Genomic DNA, 25066 nt, shown 5'->3' with positions numbered 1-25066 from the left:
ACAGTCGTCCTTGGCGTTTAGCTAGGGGGAAGAGCGGGCTCCTTTGTCGGATCCCCCCTAGCGACGGTGGTGTAAAACACCGAACTGCCTACTCGCCGTAGACAGTCCCGATAGTCACCGCAGTAAACTATCACAGGTGGTACGCCCCTTTGTACAAACCTGTCTTCGTTCTCCTTGGCTTTTAGCTACACGGGCGAGACAAAGCTCTATTGGCTGAGCCCGTGTAGCGAGAACGGTGGGTTTTGGGAACTCTTGACTTTCCACCGGGAGGCGATAGGCTCCTTTACGATTAGCCCTCCCAAAAAGGTGGTTGTTCCAACCCTTTTTGCACTGCACTTCACAGCACTAATATCGCGTTCCCGAACCACGGGCCGGCACTTTTCCGTAGGAAAACACTTCACGGATACTTCCTTTGGTGCTGGGAACAACCTTCCAGCGGGATACGGCGCGAAAACGGCACTTCCACTACTTTTCCCGGGCGTTAGAAAACGGGTTAAAAACGCGTCCGTCGCACTACGTGGTTCGTAACTTTCTCTTTTCTCCAAACAAAACACCACACACCACATATCCACCGTATGCAATTGTTCTGCTGCTTGTTGCTGCTGATGTGTGCCATGTGGTGGGGGAGCGTGGGGGTCGAATGCCTCACCGGTACAATATACACGATTTTGTGTCCCTACATTCTAACTAACTAATTTCAAAGAAAAATTTATAAAAACAAAACAAACAAATTAAAATGTTGCAAAACACAGTGGTGTCCACAAATTTAGAACAAAATTGTAACCACGGGTTACAATGCAACATTTCTTACTCAGCCGCTGGATGCCAGAACAGACGTTGTTTGAGCCGCATCTCCTTGGTGAACAGACGCTCGGATCGTACCTCCTCAATCTAGCTGAAGTCAGAAGGCAGTGAAGAGAATTGTCAGACAAAAGAGGCACAAAACATGCAACAAAGAAGACGCGGCGATTAATCATTATCCCAGCTGGTAACAGATAATGACATGATCTCTAAAATTTTTGTTGCAGACAAAACGGAAGCTGAATTTGTTGCGTACTTTTCAACTCGTAAATAATCATTTATTACCAACCCAAAATCGAAACTTCTTGATGATATATCATCAGTAGCGTTGCAGTGTTTACCGACTCTAAGTTACCGCTCGAAAATCTCTAAATTGGTGTTGCACGATCTTTGTCCTTTTCTGTTCAAGTTGGGACAAACTTATGTCGCATTGGGTGGATTGAGCCAACAAATGCAGGTTGCAACATTGCACAATGGTCGGAAAAAGATAAAGTTCGGCCAAAACTCTTTTTATGTGTTTAATCGAAGTTATAGGTTGCCTAGATATGTTATATAGTATTTTTAGTGTTTAAAAAGGGGTATTCAAATATTACGTAATTTCAATAATTTCAAAAACGGTGAAAATCAGTAAACCCCATATTTTTTGCGTTTTTTGTTAGAAAATCAATTCGAATTTAAATAAATGATCATTTTTTTATCAAACCCAATCAAGTTTGTTCAAAACGTGTGAAAAATGTGGAAAGATAAATTTTATATCAGTAAAAAATGGAAAAATAACGTAAAATATATGAAAAAACATGTCTTTTTTAAATAGCTCTAATTTAAAAAACTGCAAATTTCTGCAAAATATTTAAACGTTTTTAGGCAGCTCTAAGCATGATGTTTAAGATGTACTATTCGAAATTGCGGCGACACGTGACGACACGAACCGTTTTTTAACTTAAAAATTACCAAAATTTCTAAGGTACAATATACGAAAATTTGAAAAGTTTTGTGACATATTAATTTTGCACCATACGTGCATTCAAACAGTCCAATAACAAGCTTTCATATGTTGGATAACTTAAAACATATATTCCATTCTCAAAATATTATTATTTTACTTTTTTCGAATAATTCATTTTTCAATTTTATGACTTAGGCCACTTTGGCAGTGAAAATGTCATTGAAATACAAAAGCTAGTGTACTTTTAATTAAGAATCATAAAAGTACAATACATTAACTTTGTTATAAGGTGAAATAAAGTTTAAAAATATCAATTTCGTTTTTTGAGAGTTTTGGCCGCCCCTTTGTATGGAGCCCGACCAATGTGCATTGTCATTATTGTTGCGTGATGGTTGAATTTTGATTCACTGTCAGAAGGACAACAGTGCCTAGGCTGCACTTCCAGCTAAGTACTCAGCTCTTAGCTGGCGGTCTTTGCCATCGCTTGACTCGTGGAATCGTGAGGTAGGAACTTGTGAGGACCAGAGCTATGTTGAACGCTCTCCTTATCGACTCACCGTTTTGCAGCCCGTCACCTTCAGTATGGTCTTGCTGAATATCTTCGCGCTTACTGGGTCGCTTGTATCTCCTCTAAATGGTAATATTTTTAGGCCTAACTCAAAGTATTATCTTCTTATTTTCATTTTGGCCAAGAAAAGCACACGAATTTCAATTTTAAACACCTTACGTAAAATAAATCATCTCCTTTACAACACATGTTATGAGCGAAACGTTTAGAAAGTTCTCAAGATGACCTTTGAACTTTTTCATACAACTTTGACCAACTCAACTGTGTATAGACTGTTTCAGAAATTATAAATACACTTTGTTTATTAAATTAAATGAACTGTTCTAATGATTTTTACCAACTTCCTTCAGAGTGTAGCATATTGTACTCCATATTTTTATATTTCTTTTCAATTTTCTTGATATTTTAAAGAACAGTCGAGTTCTCTAACAAATAACTTAGTTTTTCAAATTTGCATTTGCACAAATGTGTTTTTTAATGATTTCAACATTATTTATCACTAAATACCAAAATTTGTCTATATTTTTATCACATTTGCTTTCTCAACAAGTTGTCTAAGGAATGCCTTGAAGAAAATTTGGGAAAAATCGATAAAGGCATTTCAACAACATTTTTTCGGAAATCAAGTTTCTAATTTTTTAATGTTTTCTACAGAACATAAGAACTACCACACAGTTTCTTAGCTTTCCTGAACGCATTTAATCTAAACAAACTTATTTTTTCAGCTCATTCGATCCTTCAGATGGGAAAGCATGTCATACCATAAAAATGAATGCAGTAAGCAGTAATTAAGACATTCGTTTGCTTAACGTTTGTTGCTACTGGTGTTGTTGAGAAATTTGAAACAAAAAAATGTGTGTTGAGAAGGCCCGTGTTGTTACATTTTCTGACCACTTTGTGCAACTTCAAATTTTAATCATCTAGCTTACAGAGCCCTATTTTTTAACTTTTACCAGAAACATCAACAAAATTGGTATTATTTGCTTCGTTGGCATGTTTACTATAAGAGCTAGAAGAAACTTTTTTGGATATTGTGCTCAAATTGAAATGGCAGTTAATCGTTAGTGTATTTATAATTTCTGAAACAGTCTATATGAAGTACATTTCAGTAACAAATTTTGAAAACGACGTATAATCAATGCTACACCATTGATTATACGTCGTTTTCAAAATTTGTTACTGATTTCTAAGATGATTAATAATACTTTTGTGCAAATAAATGAAAAGCTCTTTTCCAGGTGGCAAAACATTGAGAGCTTTTGATAAGAAAACTTTTCTAACAAACAATTTTCCCACTGTTTCCAAACTACCCTGCATACGAGGTTGAATCGGTACCTGGCTGGTCGAATGGAACCTACCAAGAATGGATTTAATTTAATGATTTTTCTGCTCTATCACCCCCATCCCATGCTCGAAATTCAAACTCATTCGATTGTGTTCCCTTACGCAACCCTTTGTGCAACGCCGGTGTTGATGAACGAACATTCACAGTGTGGGATCGGTGTGGAGTTGTAATTGATAAAGATTATTTTTCTCTGATTTATCTTTGTGCTGCACCGATGCACGCCGATGGACAACGAACGGACCGGATCCGGAACAACAGGTGGTATGGTGTGGAAAGCCTCCGTCGCTGTTGCCTCAGGGCGGTCCACAGACGAAAACCACCCGCACCGGCAACGGAACGTCCAATGCGGATGTTTTGTGAGTGGAAGTTGGCGCCGATGGCGGCGGTACAAGCGGAGGTGATAGCAAACTCGTTGAAAAGTACATCGAAATTACTAGTGCACTGAAAGGCGGCTTGCAGTAATGACAAGCATAAAAATGTTTTTAAATTTACCATGGCAAAACATGATCATCGACCCACCAACGCTTCTTGTGTGCGTTTTGTTTCTTCTCACATCAACCGGTTCGATAGCCGAGTGGTAGCGTGCGAGCCTGGTGATGTCAAGGTTCTTGGTTCGAATCCGGTTGCCAACAGAAACTTTTTTTAATTGAAAATCGAGTCCATGGTAAAATTAAAAACAAAATTCTGTTGAATTAAAAAGAAACTCAGTCTGCACAAATTTAGTGGCGTTGTGTATTTAAATTGACCCTCAGAATAGTAATTTCAACCGCAAGCCTCCGTTCAGTGTGTGTAGGATAACCACCTGCTTGGTGCATTGTAAATAACTAGAGCATAAATCATCCAAGTCGTAGATTAGATATAGGTACTGGGGTGGTTCGACAAATCGTGTTTTACATATCTTAACAAGCTTCCATGTCATGCTTCAATCATTAATACTATACAAAAGTATGTTTTGTATATTTGGGAGGAACCTATATGAAAAAAAAATCAGTGTGAATCATTTAACTGAGCTGAGCGGGAGCTTGACTGACCCAGTAGATGGTACTCCAGTAACGCCAGAACAGCTACATTCACGAAAGGAATCAATGAGATAGCTGCTTGGGACTGACAGGCATCTTTAGTGTGTGAGTGTTCATGTTCTGCTATTTTTAGGTGGGAATGGCGTCTGCTGCGTTAGATTGCAGGATAATTTAGGGAAGGGTATAGAAGTGATGATTTTAATGGCTTGAGACAGATCGCTCAGTCCTCTGCGTATGCACAAGTTCATGCTGGGATGTCGGAGATTTAGGGACAACTCCGGTCGCTGAAGTATACAAAAGGCCTCCAGGTGCCATATCTGTTTTAAGTCATCTAACAAACGATGGTATCTCTTCACCTTACCAGAGAACGTTGATTTTACATTTTGGACTAACGGTACAGCGATTACGATGAGGATTAACAGTTCCCGATCTGTTTCCAGAACACACTAGTAGGACCATCGACCACAGTCTAAAGTTATCACGCGTACTACCAACCTCCGCTGCCCGTCAGCCGACCTGAAACTACAACCAAACTGGCCGAAACGCCTGGACTGACAGCAAGCGTACCTAGCGAATCTTAAGTTTTGACATGATCTCATCGCCTAGCCTCGATGGGTAACAACACCACCTATCGGCCGTTGAAAAAATAAATGAAGTAAAATGCATACGGACAAACGCCGTTTATCATGTAAAATGGCAAAGTTTGAGTTGATGTAACTATGATTTGCTTTAATGGATTATGCTTAATTTTTGGCAAGGAACCACCAATATGTTGAATTTTACGTATATGAAGTACACAATGTTTACGTTCACAAGTCTGGGCGTGACAAGGCGATCAAAATGTGCAAATGTGATCGGACAGCGGTTCCTCTTTGATTAACCTTCGCCGTGCATTAGGGTAAAGATAACCCAAAACGCGATTTCAAGCATTAAAGACTGGACTCGAAAAAAATGAGACGCTCAAAATAATGTATAACTTTCGATTGCATTCACAAAAATATTTGATTTTTTAACCAGGAATAGCATGTTATGTGTAGTTAATGCCCTAAAAATTTCATCAAAATCGGTTCAGTATTGGCGCAAATATTGTCGATAAAATAAAACATGATTTTAGAAATTTTGGGCTTCCATTTTAAAAATTGTTTAGTCTGAAAATTTGACTGTTCAAGAAAGTTCTTCAAGAAAGTTATAATAAGTGGTGAAAATTTCATTATAATCGGTTCAGTACTTTTTTTTAACAATTCACACAAAAACGGGGTTTTCAAATTTTGGGCACTTTTTAACATTTTGAAATCAGTGTGCATTATTTTGACTGTAGAATTGGCAACACTGTCCCGATTTTTTTTTGAAACTTTTACAGAGTAAAATCGTTGTGTTAATCTGTTCTCAGTGAAAATTTCAGCCATTTTGATTGAACATTTTAAAAGTTAGAGCATTTTGAATTTCACTACACCAAAAACCACATCTGCTTATTGTGACATAGTGCTACATATATGGCTATAACTTTTTAAAGGTCAAATCAAATTAAATGAAATTTTGACACAATACATCTACATACATACTTTTTGTACATAAAAGTTTTCATTGAAATCGGTTCAGTATTTTTGGCTCTACAGTTTTAGGTAAAAAATGTGAGATTTTTTAAAGTGTTTGTTTGGCCCAAGATTCTCAAATGGTAAATCTCTTGTTTCGACGATATCTCCGCCAACACTCAACCGATTTTGATGAAATTTTTATGGTATTAGCTACACATCAGCTATTTTTGTACACGCAATCAAAAATTACACATTATTCTTTGTGTCTCATTTTTTCCGAGTCCAGTCTTTAATATCTTTTTTGTTTATTAACTAATCGTAATGAAACTTCCTGCCTCTTAATATTTAGCAGAAACGAAGCAGTTGACGATTTTGTTGTTTCTCAAGGTGAAACCAAAATGGCAACACACAAAAAAGTTACGAATAGAGCATTGGGTTCATTATGACCCAAAAATTCGAACTCTTATAGAATGATGAATTTTCTACCAATTCAAATGACCAACGTCTTGTTTGAAAGATAATTTCCTCAAAAATGTATTCATATGATAAAACAATAGTTCCGGGAACATTGGCCACCGGGAATCTGCTACAAAGGGCACCACGTCGGACATGTTGGATAGCATTGTATTTTGACAGTAGTTGTGGAATATCTCGCGTTCTGGACCATTTAGAAGGATACTATCTTCGGCAAAGTTGCTCAGAACACTAAGAGCTTTTGCATAGAGAACAATTTAATTCGATAATCGCCCACTGCATTAAGTATTTCATTGGACATTTCCTTTGGAAAATTCCATCTGTTATTACTTTGGAAGTTCTATTAGATACTCTCTTACAAATTGAAGGGAATGGCCGGGAAAAATATCATAGGACTAAGGAATTTCCAAAAATTAAAATGATTGCCAGAGAAGTTTCCAAAAAAATAGCCGAAAAATTTCCAAAGCTACATTGCTTTCTACAAGAAAAACTTTATTCTCCCGAGCAAGTTTGCCGAAGTCGGATTTCTTGAATGCGAGAACACTAGAGCCACGCAGTGAGTGATTCTCGAACTAAATTGTTTTATGCGAAGGCGTAAATTGTTTTCAGTCTTCTGAGAAACTTTGCCGAAGACAGTATCCTTCTAAGTGGTCCAGAACGCGAGATATACGACGTTTAGACTAAACTAAAAGCTCACAAACAAATCAGCGCCACCCAGTGAATGATTCTCGAATTAAATTGTTTTCTATGTGACAGCTCTTAGTTTTCTGAGCAACTTTGCCGAAGACAGTAACCTTCTAAGTGGTCCAGAACGCGAGATATACGACCTTTGGACTAAACTGAAGGCTCCCAAGAACGCTAGCGCCACGCAGTGACTGTTACTTGAACTAGATTATTTTTTATGCGAAAGCTTTTAGTCATCTGACAAACTTTGCCGAAGACAGTATCCCTCTAAGTGGTGCAGACGGCGAGATATTCCATAACTACTGGCAAAATATAAAGCTATCCGACATGCCCGGCATGGCGCCCTGTGTAGCGGATTCCCGGTGGCCAATGTTCCCAGAATCGATGTTTACCAAGATAATTTCGTCCAGAATGTGTGAATATTCTGGACGAAATTATCTGTCAAATAAGATGTTGGTCATTTGAATTGGTGAAAAAATTATTATTCTATAAAAGTTTAGATTTCTGGGTCATAATGACCCCAATTCGTAACTTTTTATTTAAAACCCGAAAAATGTTAATCAATCGAAAGCTCGTCTTTACATGCAATAATGGCGTCCACTTTACCTTGTTATGTCTAATTCTGCTTCCTTTGTGGGGGCTCTAACCAGGTAGTACCAACCCTGGGGAATTCCTTCCTGTTAAGGACATACAGACGTTCACTGCCCAGACAACACTAGTAGTTTCTACGTTCTGCCCTAACACCGTAGATCTTCTTCTTCTTCTTTATGGCTCTACGTCCCCACTGGGACTTGGCCTGCCTCGCTTCAACTTAGTGTTCTTTGAGCATTTCCACAGTTATTAATTGAAGGGCCTGCCATTGCATGAATTTGTATATTGTGAGGCAAGTACAATGATACAGAGAGACAATTTTCCCGACCGGAACGGGAATCGAACCCGCCGTCTCCCTTAACCCCTTAACCACTAGGCTAACTGGAGACCGTAGATGTAGTGCTTGAATGAAATGTTGGTGATTGGATTCGCCGCTCGCAATACGCGTTCTCCAGCTTTGAGTTAGCGAACCTTCTGAATAGTTGCTGCATTTAAGTCAACATGCTGCCATTCATGAGCCAAGATCCTAACAAGTGCGGCTTCATTCAAAGCTCTCACGGTCCAAGATCCGACTTTCCATTCGTTGTACTTAATTCGTTGGCTCTGATCTGTTCCAGTTGAATCAATCTACCAGCTCTACTTTTGCTTTTCTTGGTAGTTATATCCCAATATTTTTGAAGTATAATAGGAAATGGGCTTCGTTAAAATTATTGTTTAATATCGTTACCAGCACAAATTCAAAAAATAAAAATCCTCGAAAGCTGGATGGCAAACAACGGGTTATAAATACAAAACAAAGTTCACTATATTTTCCCAAGGAGTCGTTAATAAACAGTAATAATGAGTAAAGCCAAATGACCAATGCTACCGTGTGCAGCATAGTTTTCCCATACCTATTCTATGGGAGTCCCTATTAGCATGAGACAACAACGTATGTTGCACGTGGCAGAATGTGCAACACGATTTTTCGAGCCACCCCAACAGGTACGACTACCTAGTACAACAAAGCTGGTTTCCAAACGGAGGTACACACAAAGAGTGCTTCCCATCGCATGAATTGGTAATTTCTTAGATCAGATAGCTATAGATACATAGCCACGTAATGTAAGTATGTGTTGTTCCCATCAATTAGGAATAGAAGACCAGCAGGACAGATTGAGAGCATCGTGAGGTCTTCCTAGTAAAAGTGATTGAAACCGACAAATCATCCGACAAGGATGTTTATTGTGTATACAAATCATTGGGACAGAAACAGCTCTGGGTACACACATGTCGGTGTATTGAATTTCCTCTCCGTTGATTGCATGTGGTCGACCACTCGAACAGGTGTGTCGTTTTGTCTATAGACCGGGCGTACTGGTACTATCCCTATTGTATAACGACTTTCGACACGTGCAACTCGTTCCAGGAAGACATACATATACACTGAGCACTTGTGATGGACTATGAACATTGTTTTTAAAAAATATTATTTTTATATTACAGGAACATATACCAACTGAAGTTGAAACATTCTTTGATCATCACCGGACTTTATTCTTTGTACAGTGGTTAACAACAGCTTCTCAGATAAAACCGCTGGCTCAGCTTGATAAAAACGCAGCCCACGTGAATGAAACTGAATGTTGTAGATAAACGCATAGAGGCGCAAAAATACGTGGAGAGTGAGGAAAACATCAATGATTTACATGTTACGTAGAGGCGTTGGAAATTGAGACATGGTATTGGGGAAGGTAAAAATTGATTCGATTCAAATAGGATATGTATATCTTTAAAACAATTAAGTTGCAGAGAATAATGATGGCGTGTTTTTGGAATATAACTTTGTTTGAACTGTTAAAAAAATCCTGTAATTTGAATTCAGTGACAAATAAGCCACTGAATACGAACCCCAAGATAGTTAACAGATTGATGACTGAACAAATGGGTATAGTAAAACATGGTTGTGTGGATTTCAGGATAGTAGGGAGGTTTCAAAAAATCCCCAGTATTATGCCTGTCCAACCTTCTGAAACCACGGGTTATAAGTCAGACTCCATAACAATTCGAAAAGAAACACGCTGCGTTAAGAGATTCAAGTCCAGATTTGGATTATAATATTATCGAACTACCCAAAATGTAAGGCCATTCATTGAAAAAATAGTCGAAACGAATAGACGAAGATTCACAGACAAACAGACGTATCGCTTTGAACAAGTTGCGATAAAAATCATCGTCTCGAAAACATGATTGCAGTGCCAGTGCAATTGAGCTAGCGTTATTGGCTACAGTTTGTCCTAGAACGAATAATTGTGCAGTAGCATCATACTGTGGTAAGCATATTCCGAAAGCAAAGCATCCAGTTGCTTGGGCAAACTCTCACAACAAAGCCGCAATCCTGATTTTTTTTTTATTCAAGTGCGCCATCTTGGAAACTCTGGTCACCATTTTTGGACTTCGGACTTCTTCCCCATAGAGATAAGTGACATTTCAACACACGAACACCAGCGTGATTTTTTCCATACACAACCGGGATGAGAGTGCACATATTTTCCCCCAAGTTTCACAACTACATCTACAAAAGAGACGCTCATACATTTGAACGTGATTACTACTATACCAGATATACACGGGAAAATACATTCCCCTCATCATGAATAAAAAATCATATTCTTATGATGTCTGCCAAGTCATAATATCAGTTATAATTCATAATATCATGAACGAGTTTACCAGAATCATGAATAGAAACAAGCATTTTCATAAATTATATTCATGGTCACTTCTTAACGTCTCACTTATCTGCCATATGTAATTATACAGGGTGTTAGGTTCAGGCAGACAATTAAACGTTCCATAATAAATACAAAATTTCCCATAAATAATTCAAAAAGTCCCAGTGAAGAAACAGGGCTGTAAGCAGTAATAAATAACAAAAGTTCCATAAACAAATAAAAAAATGCATAAATAATTCAAAAGTTTCAATAAAAAATTGATTTTTGAGCAATTAAAAACGTCAAAAATGCAATGAATAAATCAACTGTTGCAATAAAAAAAGCCATTTTTCCCACCAAATAACTTCGAATTTTCCATAAATAAATCCGATTTTTCCATAATAAATTAGAAAATTCACAATAAAAAAATATCGAATAAGCAATAAAAAATTCAAAAAATGCAATAAAAAATGACGAAATTACCCATGAAAAACTACTGCAGGAAATTATGAGACAGTGAAATGCTGAATCGCACTTATATGACTGAAACGACTGAAAAGCTTGCGTAACTATGATTGCAATTTATCGAGCAATTGCTTGCTGTCCGAACTCGCTATCGCTCGTCGGACCTAAAAAAGGGATAACATCTATGTTTGCATTACACCGGCACGGTGCCCCCACAGACCGTTATTATAAAATAAAAATGTCCATCAAAACTAAGTTCAGGGATCGAATCCTGGTGCCATTCTGCACCTCTGGGCAAATTTTTAAAATAATCCCTAGGAGGAATCTCGAGAAATCTCGATTTGATGTTTTATACTAAGAAATTTCAAAGAAATCCATGTTTAGATTCAACAATATCGCTTAAATACCTACAAAAAATGTCCCCAAAGTATTCAAAGTTGTTTCAAACCAGTATATATTTACCAACGCAACTTTTATTATACATATTTACTACTCACCCAACTCAATTAACTGACTAAACTTACATAAGTATGTTTTTCCAAGCCATGCATCGGTTTTAACGTAAGCATTAAAAAGCGATTTTCCCTATTGTTTTATGAACATATTACAAATCCCAGTGTTATACATTAAAATTTTCCCTAATTCTACAACATGTTTACTATATTTCGAGGAACCAACCCTCCGAAGACCACAAAGGGATCTTAGATATGTGGAAAAAGTTATTGACTGAAATCCGAATACCGTCGTTGGGGGTGAGAATGGGTCAAAAAAGGATACTCAGAGATTGTTTGTTAAATAACAAATGCAGTTGAAGTCAGAATAACTTTTTATCTGGTATGTATACTCTTCTATATGGTAATGATAGTTTAGCAAGAAAGTATCACATTATATTAATTGTCTACTAAACTACAAATGATTGAAAATTAACCCAATCTCACCCCTTAGAGGGGGTGAGAATGGGTCAAAGTATTCGAAGTCGCCTATCTAAGAATACAAGTTAATTTTATTGATCATATCTAGTAAACCTACTTAAAATACGATGTAACCATGACGAATAAAAACTTAGGTAATTTTAAAAGATGATTAATCCACCTAAAAGGGCTAATACAATCGAAAAAATGGTTGAAACTTGATAAAATAAAGTTTGTATGTTGTATCGCCATTTTTAGCCACCATAATCATCCACATTTAATGTTCCAACCTCCATGAGAGGAGGGGAGATTACAATGAGGGAGAGGCGCATTAAAAGATTTATTGAAAAAAAAAATGATATTTTTCGACGTTCGTTCGTCTTTCGAAATTTTGTCATGTTACCGGTTTTATGGCTCCGTATTTCCTGGATGCCACAACCGTCTGGTAGTTTCACGATATTTCCTTAAAATTTAAAAAATGAGTGGAGAAGAAAAACGCTATCAAGTATATTTTGTGAGCTTACGATATTGCAGTACACTAAAAATTAGCTGATGATCTTCTTCTTCTTCTTCTTCTTCTTCTTCTTGGCGTAACGTCCTCACTGGGACAAAGCCTGCTCTCAGCTTAGTGTTCTATGAGCACTTCCACAGTTATTAACTGAGAGCTTCCTCTGCCAATGACCATTTTGCATGTGTATATCGTGTGGCAGGCACGAAGATACTCTATGCCCAAGGAAGTCAAGGAAATTTCCTTTACGAAAAGATCCTGGACCGACCGGGAATCGAACCCGTCACCCTCAGCATGGTCATGCTGTATACCCGTGCGTTTACCGCCTCGGCTGTATGGGCCTTAGCTGATGATCATAGGAGCTGTCAAAACGCATGGGTTTATTGTTATAAATGATTTTAGGCACTAAACGTATGAACACACTCGTTTGGCACTTCTTCGACATATATTCTAAAAAAGCGTGCTTTTATGAAGATACGGTAAACATGGCACCACTCTAACGTCAAATGGGGACTGGATAACAAGTTGAATTTTTAGTTAAGGTTATGTGCACTCGATAACTTGCTTGGCCCAATCTCACTCCCATTCTTAATATTTAGACATAGGGTCGAAAATATTGAAATTTTAATAAAAAGTGCATTGACAGTCCGCTTTTTTTCGTTGCATCAACCAGGTAATACCTACAGCTAACCACTTTTAAGAAAATTTATGGTTAGGTACTTGTGTGAAACATTACGAAGGAGAATTTTTTTCAGAGTGATTTACTAGTAGTTTCGTCATATTAGTTTAGCCACAAATTTAACAAAAAAAACGATTATTGCTAAACATCTTATTCTGCATCATGATGTGTAAAAACATCTTCTCTTTGAAATAATATAAAGTTTTCAATATAAATTAGCGATAGTTGATGAGCTATTTCAAATTTTATGCTTCTCCGTTTTGACCCAATCTCACCCCCCAGACCCATTGTCACCCCCATCGACGGTAGCACGGAAACGCTGTTTAACATGTAAGGAATAACAATAAATAATCAAATCTCGTCATTTTATCGATCGGGTAAAGCTTCATAACTTTTTTCCATGAACTTCGAATCGCTTTGAGGTCTTCGGAGGTCTAATTCATCGTGAAGTTTGCTACAGAAATCATTCATCGAATTATTCTTAGGGACCAAGGGGTGACCTCAAGCGATTTTTCATTGAAGAAGTAAATTTTCTCATAAAATCGTCTGAAAAACTAAGAATAACGGGCGCAAAAAAAATAGTTTTCCCGATCGACCTGATATTTTGCACAGTTGATATGGGACCAAAATGGAACTCAAAAAGTGTACAAGAACTAGACTTTTTGCATTTTTTATATTTTCCCATATAAACCGTGTCCCATTTTATTACATATACGTCGTAGTTTCCTGCCCTTTCAAAATTGGTGTACTATTAGATCTTTATTTAACACATATTTCTCAGTAAATTTTCAAGTGATCATGTGCAAGAATATGTAGCACTTTTCATTCAAAAAAAAAAAAAAATGTTCAAAGTTCTAGGCAATGCAAATCAAAGATAATCGTACACACCGTAGATGCTACTCCGTAATTGACCAGACCAATTGAAGTTGCACAGAGAACCAATGAAAGCAAGGCTTGGGACTAGCTAACCATTCTCAATGTGCACAATTCGAGAGTTCAATAATTGAAAGTCAATAACGGCGCTGGCCACGTCCTTACGGTCATCGGATCGATTATGTGTCATACTCGCCCCATATAGGAGCGATACATTTACAGCAAAGAACAATACAATTACTAAACACTGAGCGCCCCTGTTCAAAATGCTAAGCAATATCGAAAAAAGTATAAATTTGTTTTTGACTATTGTGACTGAAAACGTTATTAATTTTAAGAAAACTGCCTTCAAAGACCTACTCCGGTTTTCTAACCCTAACGTTGGTAACCAAAAGCACACATGACAAGCAACGTTTTTTGCACCTTTTTTTTCTGACTTTTGTGCACTGCCAAATGTTTGGTATGTCAGTTTAATCAGTTAATTGATTTAGATGAGTAGTAAATATGTATAATTGAAGTAACGTTATTAAATAAATACGGGTTTGAAACAACTTTGAACACTTTAGGAAAAGTTTGTGTAGGTATTTAAGCGATATTGTCCAATCTGAACATGGATTTCTTCGAAATTTCTTAGTATAAAATATCAAATCGAGATTTCTCGAGATTCCTCCTAGGGATTATTTTAAAAATTTGCCCAGAGGTGCAGAATGGCACCAGGATTCGATCCCTGAACTTAGTTTTGGTGGACATTTTTATTTTATAATAACGGTCTGTGGGGGCACCGTGACCGGGCAAATTCTTGGATCTGTGGTTTGCCTAGAACTGAATCGATGCAGTTACGGTGCATCGGATATCGGAAACTTCGGCGGCCTTCTGCCGCCTCAGTTCCTCAATCCTCTATGCGGCTTCGCCGCATGGTCTACTTCATTTTTTGGCTCAAAATGCATTTACGTGTATTGCTCATTTTTCGACATTTATTGATTATTTATATTTTCGTTTATTGCACTTTTTGAATTATTTATTGCTTTATCGATATTTTTTTATTGTGAATTTTCTAATTTATTATGGAAAAATCGGATTTATTTATGGAAAATTCGAAGTTATTTGGTGGGAAAAATGGCTTTTTTTATTGCAACAGTTGAATTATTCATTGCATTTTTGACGTTTTTAATTGCCCAAAAATCAATTATTTATGGAAACTTTTGATTTATTTATGCATTTTTTTATTTGTTTATGGAAATTTTGTTATTTATCACTGCTTGCACCCCTGTTTCTTCACTGGGACTTTTGGAATTATTTATTAAGAATGATGACTTTCTTATGAGTCGTTTATATTTTAGCCGTTAGGTTCATGAGTGCAAACTTTTTAAAGGGTGATAGAGGACCATATATGGCAAAAAAAATTGTTCTACGCATATGGTCAAATCTCAACCGTTACGTTTTGATTATTATTGCCATTTTAAAGTTATAGCCAGTTATATAACTTTAAAATGGTCAAACTTATTACAGTTTTTTTACCCTTTTTCGAAAGATTATTGAAGTTTCTATCAAATTGGCATCTTCGAATCGATTGGTTTAGTTAAATAACTAAGTTTCTAGAGCAGGGGTTCTCAAACTTTTTCAGCTTGCGACCCACTTTTGATTTTTGCAGTATTTGGCGACCCACCAGCATGTATTTCCATAACGTGTCATTTTTTGAAAATTTGGGCTGCCTTTTTCAATAAATACATATGATTGCTTTCATAGGTTAACTTACGTCACGTAGTACTTAATCTCACTATTTTTATGTTTTTTTTTTTCATTTTAAATGCTTTCTTTTTGTGTTTTTTTTTTTTTGGTAATGTCAAAATAAGTTAAGGTACCCAAGTAATCAGTATCAGTAAATTCTATGTGTCAACGATTTGAGACAACCTTGCCTGTTTCTAATAAAAAAATATTGGTCTGGCTGCATGCACAACTACAGAACACCACAGATTTTAGTTGTTGAAAATATAGGGGCTATTACCTATATGCATTAGTGTGGGTCATCGGAAGCGTTTTCTCAGATCAAAGCTTTTTTGTTTCCGTTTCGGGTCCTGAGTATCTGTGCAAAATTTGAGCACGATCGGTTGCGTATACACTTTGCGCAATGCAATTGAAATTTGTATGGGATTTTGTATGGGAAAACATACTTTTTTGCATTTTGGCCATAAGTTGAAAAATTTTGTCTGAAACTTTTTAACCGATACTGTAAAATGATAGCCTAGGATGTTCTGAAGAACTTTGTTGAAGACCGCAAAGCGATCCGATGCTTGTGAAAATAGTTATAACCAACGAACCTCATGCATGTGTTTATGTTTTAACATGTAAAGGAATAACAATAGCAACAAAATCATGATGTTTCGCCAAGCAATGCCAACGCTATAACTTTTTTCATAAGCATCAGATCACCTCGCGGTCTTCGACAAAGTTTTTCAGAACACCCTAGGCTATGTTTTAACTTTAACGGTTACACGGTTTCAGAAAAATTCGAGCTTGTTATGAGAGAAATACAAAAAAGTGTGTTTTCCCATGTAAAACCCCATACAAACTTCAAACGCGATGCGCAAAACGTAGACATAACCGATCGTGCCAAAATTTTGCACACTAATTTGGGTCCTGAAATGGAATCAAAAAAGCTTTGATCTGATGGGATACCATTGAATTTTTCACTTTTCCATATAAACGATGACCCACTCTAATATGCATCTGCAGCACTTAAAAAAAATCCTTCAAAAAATACGAAAATTGTTCGATTTTTTTTTTAGTTTTCACGTGATTTTTTTTGAATACATCAAAAAGATCGGCAAGTGGGTAAACATCATGCAGAGATTTTAGAATAATAGTTCTGCTGGATGGTTTGATAAGTTCTGATTTCTGTAAAAGTTCAGATTATCGAAATTCAACAGAATTTTATCGAAGTTAAGCTGTGCCAAAGTTCGATTAAAATAAACAGATAATTTGATAAAGATCACCAAACGTTCGTTGTTCTCCTGTCGAAATTTGTCTTTTTTTGTTGATTTTATGGTATTTTTTTCTGATATTCTAACTACTGGGCTTAGCTGAAAATCTTATTGAAAATTCTAACTGCAAGCAACAACTTGAACTTATTTTTTCCAGAACACAAGGAAAATCTATTTTGTTCAGAATCTCAAACCTTTTGATTGAAAACACAAAGCTTAAGAAACAATTTCAGAATCCAGAGAGTAGTTTTAATATTCAATTTAATCTAAAACCTAAATTCTAGAAATAATTTTGTCGATTCTTTAAGAGAGTGTTTGTACATTAGAAAATGGATGACAATACCATTTGACATAAAATAATCAGGACAATCATTACTATATTGCCAAAGTCTTCGCGACCCACCAAAAATCAGCCCGCGACTGTTCCACTCTACAATTCGTTGCCGCCAAACTTCTAGCTCTTATCGTTTTCTTGCAATTTTGATTTAAATGTGCGGCACAGTGCGCAAAAAAGTGCTTACCATGACAGTTGCAAATTTATGATCTGAAATGCGATGTTTAAATCAAAATTGCAAGAAAACGATAAGAGATAGAAGTTTGATGTCAAAGAATGAATTGTAGAGTGAAATAGGGGTCACAACTTTACCTAAGAAATAATTTTAATTTATTACGTATTTTTCAAACATAATTGACAAAAACAAATTAAAACACACTACTTTTGAGCTATTTGCTCAAGAAAACTTAGTTATTCAACTAAACCAATCGGTTCGAGGTGCCATTTGATAGGAAATTCAATAATCTTTCAAATAAGGGTCAAAAAACTTTAACAAGTTTGACCATTTGCAAGTTATAGCCAGTTAAGCCAATAAGAGTCAAAATCATGGGAAGTTCAATAACTACGTAACGGTTGAGATTTGACCATATGTGTAGAACAATTTTTTTTTCACCATTTATGGTCCTCTATCATCCTTTAAAAATTTTGCACTCAGAAACCTAACACCCTGTATAATTCGTCCAGCATAAACATGTGAAAAAATGAACAGGCGCCATTTTGAATTTTAAGCCGGCATCTTGGAATTTCTGGTCTCCAGTGCCAATTTCCACACAAAATTCATCAACCACGCTAAAGGTTACAAAAATCGCCGCAGTTCGATGTGTCGCATGATGGGGCTTGGTTAAGTTTTATATACGGCCAGTTCTACCGGTCCTGGTCCGGCCATCACTGAAATGGCCATAACTCCGAAACGCCTTGACCGATCCGGACCATTTTGTATAGCAAACAATGCAAACAAAGCAACAAATTCCGATTCGGTTTGAGCTAAAATCCGTAAAATCTGTCGATGGGAAGTGCCTTAAAAGTGAGTGAACTTATTTTGCGCACATACATACACACATACAGACATAATCTCAATTCGTCGAACTGAGTTGATTGGTATGTATATATGCGACTTGATCCTCCGAACATTTTTTTCGAAAAATCCTTTTTTGAGTGAACATATAGCGTTTCCAGTACAATTATGGTACGAGAAAGGCAAAACCATAAAAAATGTACTAAAAACCTTTGGCCTTGAGCCTTCTTTATCCTTTTATTTTCCTTCGATGTATGTTATGTATTTTCTAATTGGTATCGATCGCCTACGATCGTTAACACAACTGTAAATGATTTCCAGCTATATACCTCCAGTAAGAGCCAAAGTAAATTATCGAACATGCATAAAGAGTAGAATGTTTTGATCCCTCGAGGGAACTGCACCGAGTCCTCATTATTTTACCGGCAAAGCTTGTTATCATATGGCGACCGTGACAGAGAGTTTTGAGTTAAAGAGTAAGGTTGCAAAAAAAAACAACAGCACTCGACGAGTGGGTTTTGTCTTTCCACCGTAGCGCTTTTGATGTTAAAGCTTTATATCCGTACGAAAAGATATGAAGAGTGATTCATCACTCACTCAGGTTGAATGGGCGAGGTTCAACAATATTGTTTTCCCCTGTCATTATATGTAACTCAAAAAACAAAGCCTATCACGCACTTATTATTTTATATACAACCGTTATTTTCAAAATGCTCAAACGGGAGAATGTTGTGCCGTAGAGGGATTGGAAACAGATAGTATATTTTTTGCTCTTTTTAAATTCCTACTTATCACTCGACTGCATTCTCTGTCGATTGATACCATGTTTCAATGAACTTTGTTGATTTTTGGCCACGAAACGTAAACAGAGCCTTTCTCGCATGGGACGAAATAAATTAAATCCTTCCCACTATTACAACCCCTTTACTATGGCCCATTTCATAAGCCCAAAAGAAAGCGTTGTCCTGCTAGAAGTTTTATTGGACACAACGATCCAGTTTTCATCTCATGGTACCGCAGTGTGTCCTTCAGGCGAAAGTTCAAAGTTTTGTTGCGATTTTTCTGAACTATGTGCATACGAGCTGAAGTTTCTTCCTTATAAACCACAAAACCAATTCACATCCTTATTTTATGGCTGGTCAACAAGTTTGATTAGTTACAGACCCATAAAAATCTGCGTTTCTTAATTGGGACTTTATGCAAATGGTACATGGCGATACGACTGGGGTGTGTCGTACCGTACCGTACAAAGGAAAACCCCCAATCTGTCGTTATATTTGATGATATTAATGAGCTGTCGCCAAGCGATTCTGAGGCTCGTAGTATGATACCCTTTTGAATATTTTCACAATGGCATCGAGAAAAGCAGTCATATCAAATGAAGCGCAAAATCTTTTATTTGTTGGTACGTCTAGCCTGGCGTCGAAATAATTGACGGCCAACTTTTCATGATTTTTAATTGTTCATTTCTTTTCAACATTGATTGGAGCTGTCACTGCGGTGCTCGAGTTACTTAACATAATATTCTAAGTATATTGTAGATGCTTTATTGTCTCTGAATGGTAATGGAGTTATTTCGCGAAGTAAATAAATAGACCGGATTTACTGGTACCGTAAAATGGGGTAACTTTGACAGTTTTTTAGCGAATTTTCTTAATATTTTTCCACGTAACAGTATTTTCCATACTTTTATATTTTTAAAACACGTACTGGGGTATCAGTTATCAATTGCAATTGAAAGATTTGATGATTTTAAATATTTTGGGTGACTTTGAGTTTTCCATATGAGCGAAAATAAGATTTTCATTTTGGGGTAACTTTGATAGTGGCCTGAAAAACACATCAAATCTTAAAAAAAACAATCACAGATTGAAATCTTGGGAATATGAACATGATGAGAGAAGCCTTGTGGAAAATATCAGAGATTTTTTATATCAAAACATTGATTTTTACTGAATTTTACATATAAAAATGAGTTTGTGAAGTACTGAGTGAAAAACACAGTGAATTTAGCTGCCAAAAATCATTATCTATGTAAAAACATATGTTTAACGTTACATCAACATATGTTTGCATGCTATTCATGATGAGTTTTCTTATTTTTTTGGGTATTTTTTAATGTTCTTCTAATAAATTTTGAATAACATAGATTTATCTACATGAAATTACAATGGTATTGCATACTTTTAGGCGTTTATTGGTGCATGGAGATTTATGTTTCAATTTACAAAATTGAGTCCAGTTTGTAAAAACGCACTTCGTTAAGAGATTCAAGGCCAGATTTGGAATCTACTATGATGGATCTACCGAGAATAAGAGGCAATTCATGGAAAAAAATGTTGAAACAGAGCTGAACAGCAGATTGTTTGAAGGGTTTGACAAATGACAAAAATATCATCAATTTTTATTTTTAGCCCAAAAAGTTAAATATAAACTCGGTTTTAATGAAAATTCGTTTAAGATGGACTTTCATATGTATAGTTTTGATCTACGTTTGCCTTTTTCTTAACTGGTTAAAGGAATCGTAGTTATAAGGTAATCTGTACCATGCCTGTCGCACTATCAAAGTTACCCGCATTATCAAAGATATCCCATTTTACGGTACACTGAGCCTATATGAACAAGGAAGCTTCTAACTGTTGTAATCACAGTTTTTAAAAGGTTTTTAAGAGAATCTGCTACTTTACACCTGAGAGCAAATCAGTTTCAAAGTTTAATCTAATCGGTGTATATTGATTGAGTAAAGGCTTTCAACCATCTCAATCTCAACCAATTGTGAGGAGCCCTTGGACCCAACAGTTATAAAAAAAAACAGAACATTCTTAAAGCAGAAGTGTTGCCCTCCCCTTTTCACTTGATCAAATAAATAAAACTCTTCTCATTAGTAAAATGCATTCCATGAACCACACTCTCCAACTTCAACTGACGTCTGTTCTGTGTCAAAGCCCCAGATTAACATTTGAAAGTAAGCACCCAATTATGCGAGTCTTCCCACTCAGCCGACGTTTGATTAATAATAGCTCGGATTCTGGGTGCTTTTGGTTCGAACACGGCAATCCCACCAGCCAGCGGGTTTTCACACGACGACGTAACGTTCTGTACATTATTGCTCGAATGGAGCACATTTCGCGACAGGTGGCGGAAGAAGCCAGAGAAACACAAGCAAGCAGGCAGGTTAGACAAGCTGTTGCTCGCGCTTTCCGCCTGCATGTACAAATACTGATGCTCATGATTGTATGGACATCTATTTGAATAAAATAAACTGGAATCTAAACAATACTTCCTACTCTAAGAAAGGGATACTAATTTGAAATTGTACTATATTATTAGATCATCAATTTGTATGTGCCTTCCAGGCACCACCAATCCGACCTTTGCTGCTTCACGTTTCAGGTGGGTGTACAGTTCTGCCTTCCAGGGAGATGTTGAATAGAAGGCAGGAGAGTCCATCACCTTGTCGCAGTCCCCTTCGAGATTCGAAAGAATCGAATAGTTTACAGTTTACCCGAAATCCTTACGCTGTTTGCACACCGTCCATCGGTGCTCTTGCTCTTATCAGGCTGGTATGCTTGCTGGGAAAGCTGTTCTCGTCCATGATTTTCCACAGCTCTGTGCGGTCGATACTGTCGTATGCCGTCTTGAAGTCGATGCACAGGTGGTGCGTTGAGACATGGTATTCACGGCATTTCTAGAGGATGGCAATACGGTGAAGGTCTGGTCCGTTGTCGACTGGCCGTCGATGAACCCCACGAACTCATTTACTTTAGGTGAAAGACGACAGAAGATGGTCTGGGATAGCACTTTGTAGGCGGCATTCAAAATGGTGATAGCTCGAAAATTGTCACACTTGCCGCCTTTCTTGTGGATGGGACAGATTATCTCATCCTTCCACTCCTCCGGTAGCTGTTCGGCTTCCCAGATCTTGACTACTAACCGGTGCAGACAGGTGGCCAACTTTTCTGGGCCCTGCTGCGATATCGTCCTTACCAGCCGCTTTATTATTTTTGAGCTGTATGGATGGCATCCTTTATTTCCCTCAGCGTGGGAATTGGTTCGTTCCCGTCCTCTGCTGTGCCAACATAGTCATTTCCTCCACTGCCTCAATCCCCCGTGCATACATTCTCTTCGTCATTTAGGTGATCGTCAAAGTGCTGCTTCCACCTTTCGATCACCTTACGTTTGTTCATCAGGAGGCTCCCGTCCTCCTTTGCGGGATGCGTTGAGCTTCTGGTAGAATTTATGTGTTTCTTGTGAACGGCACAGCGGTTCCATTTCATCGCCCTCCGCTTCCTCCAGGCGGCGCTTTTTCCCCCGGAAGAGGCGGGCCTGCTGCTTCCGCTTCTGTTTGTATCGCTCCATATTGTGTCAGGTTCCGTGCTGCAGCATTACCACCCGCGCTGCGTCATTCTCCTCCAAAACCGCTCTGCACTCCTCGTCGAACCAATGGTTCCGTTCTACGTACCCGTTAGTGCTCTCGGCTACGTTGCTGATGGTTGCTTTGACTGTACTCCAGCAGTCCTCTAGAGAGGCCACATTGAGCACACCCTCGACCGGCAACGCTGCCTCAACATTCTGCGCATAAGCGGTTGCGACGTCTGATTGCTTCAGTCGCTCTGGACCGTATCGGGGCGGCCGCCGATACTGCACATTATTAATTAGCTCTGTTTAACCATCACCAGATAGTGAGCATAGTCGATGTTAGCGCCACGATAGGTCCGGACGTCGAAAATGTGGGAGATGTGTCCCACATCCCGTTTGTTGTGGTGATCTCCAGGTGTAACGATAGGGGAGGCTGTGCTAGAATAAGGTGCTACGAATGGCGATGCTCTTGGAGGCGGCGAAATCTATGAGGTGTAGGCCATCTTCGTTCGTCAGTTAGTGAGCGCTGAACTGTCCAATCGTCGGTCTGAATTCCTCCTCCTGGCCTACCCATTAAGGTCTCCTATGATAATCTTGACGTCATGGCTTGGGCAGCGATTGTATTCGCGTTCGAGCTGCGTGTCATCATCAGTGCTTCCGGAATGAGAATTGTGCACGTTTATTATGATTATGTTCAATCGGCCCTTGATCCTCAACTTTCACATTCTTTCGTCGATCGGCCACCAACTGATTACACGACTCTGCATGTCGCCCATCACCATAAAAGATCTTTCAAGCTCACGTGTGTTGCCGCAACTCTGGTAGATGGTATGATTACGTTCACCTTATAGATCCTGTCCAACACACCTCCTGCGGCGCTACCATTCCGAACTCAGGGTCCTTCAGTAAATCGGAGAGTATGCGGGTGCCCCCGATGAAGTTGAGAGATATGCAGTTCCACGTACCGAGCTTCCAATCGCAAGTCCCCTTTCGTCGCTCGTCGCCATTGGTATCGGTTCGCATTCTTCTCTTGATGATTTTTAGGTGCTTGTCTTTTTACGGCTGGCTTACCAACCTACTAACTGGGCTTACCTTCCCGGAAGCTACGTGTTGTGCATTAGCATTTATTCCAACTAAAGTGCTAAACCCAAGTAACAATTTTAATTCTATTTGGTTTTATTTGTTTTTATGATAGTTTTATCCTAACATTGCATATTCTAGTTGATCTTATCGGAGTTTCAGTTGAGCACAACTATTCTTCGTCAATATGTGGTTTTAAAAACACCTCCAAGAATACTTGAGGTTCAGTTCATAAAACCATAAACACAACAAGAACTGTTGAACTTATTTTCAGTTTTATAAGGTTCTAGTAGTTATCTTCAATCATCCGTTCTTGATCAATAGCAACTGTTCTCGCATAAGAACAGTTTGGTACATGAAAAACACAAGATGTTGCGACGCGGTGATAGGTTTGAGAACAACATTGAACAGGCCTAGTATAGAAAGAGGGAAAGTAAACAGAGATCAGTTGCAGGATTGATATAAAACGAAGGGTAGCGCCATTGCGATAGGTTCAACCGAAAACTAGTGAAATAGTGCGAGATAGTTGTGTCTGTTTATTGAGATTACTAGTCGGGAATTACAGTGAGCAGAGGAAGTGCAAAAGTCTATTGGGTAAGCATTTAAAGTGAAGTGAAAGATAAAGATGAAATAATGTATCCCAAAACACTTTCCCAGCCGCGGTAAATTGATTGCCGATTCGTACCAGCAGAAGCCTGTGAAGAGTATAGGGGAGAAAGGTCAACACTGGTACACTGTGAGTTGAATCAGAAAGATAAAACCAAAAAGATATTTACCTGAACAATTAATGTGAACATCTACATCTCTCCGGTCAGGTTAGGGTAAAGGCACCAAATATCGACTCGGGATAAGTTGGCATAGAAATAGTGGGAAAGGAAACCACTTCTTGTGAGTATTTAGTTTAAGTTAGTTTAGAAATATTATAATAATTCGTTGAATAAATTTCAGTTTTAAGCGTTGCTGAAAACCAATCGGCTGCTTTAAAAATTGAAATTTATTCAACGAATTATTATAATATTTCTAAACTAACTTAAACTAAATACTCACAAGAAGTGGTTTCCTTTCCCACTATTTCTTTGCCAGATTTGTACGTGAACTAATACTACAACTTTTTGAAGCTGCCCTCAACACTCCAGCCCGTAACATTCGGTATTACTGAATTTACCTATTTCTTCGACGACGCTAAATTTACCTCTTTTTGATCC

General features: G+C 37.7%; 1 protein-coding gene across 4 annotated transcripts in view; it reads left to right on the top strand.

The window, feature by feature from the left end:
• The window catches only part of LOC109406334 (allatostatin-A receptor), an 83852-nt gene extending 58880 nt beyond the window's left edge, over window positions 1–24972 (top strand). For 2 of the 4 annotated variants that reach the window (XM_062858541.1, XM_062858540.1), the window contains exon 9: window positions 3919–24972. In XM_062858541.1, the coding sequence (XP_062714525.1) occupies window positions 3919–4020 (102 nt within the window). In that variant the 3' untranslated portion in view covers window positions 4021–24972. Of the gene's footprint in view, window positions 1–3806 lie in introns of all 4 variants that reach the window. The other 2 variants (XM_062858542.1, XM_062858543.1) reach the window with 2 other exon arrangements.
• The last annotated feature ends 94 nt before the right edge of the window (window positions 24973–25066 follow it).

The sequence above is a fragment of the Aedes albopictus genome, chromosome 3 (assembly GCF_035046485.1).
Source record: "Aedes albopictus strain Foshan chromosome 3, AalbF5, whole genome shotgun sequence".
NCBI classification, from domain to species: Eukaryota; Metazoa; Arthropoda; class Insecta; order Diptera; family Culicidae; genus Aedes; species Aedes albopictus.
The sequence above is the reverse complement of the archived record's forward strand: the minus strand, read 5'-3'. Positions and strand labels throughout refer to the sequence as shown.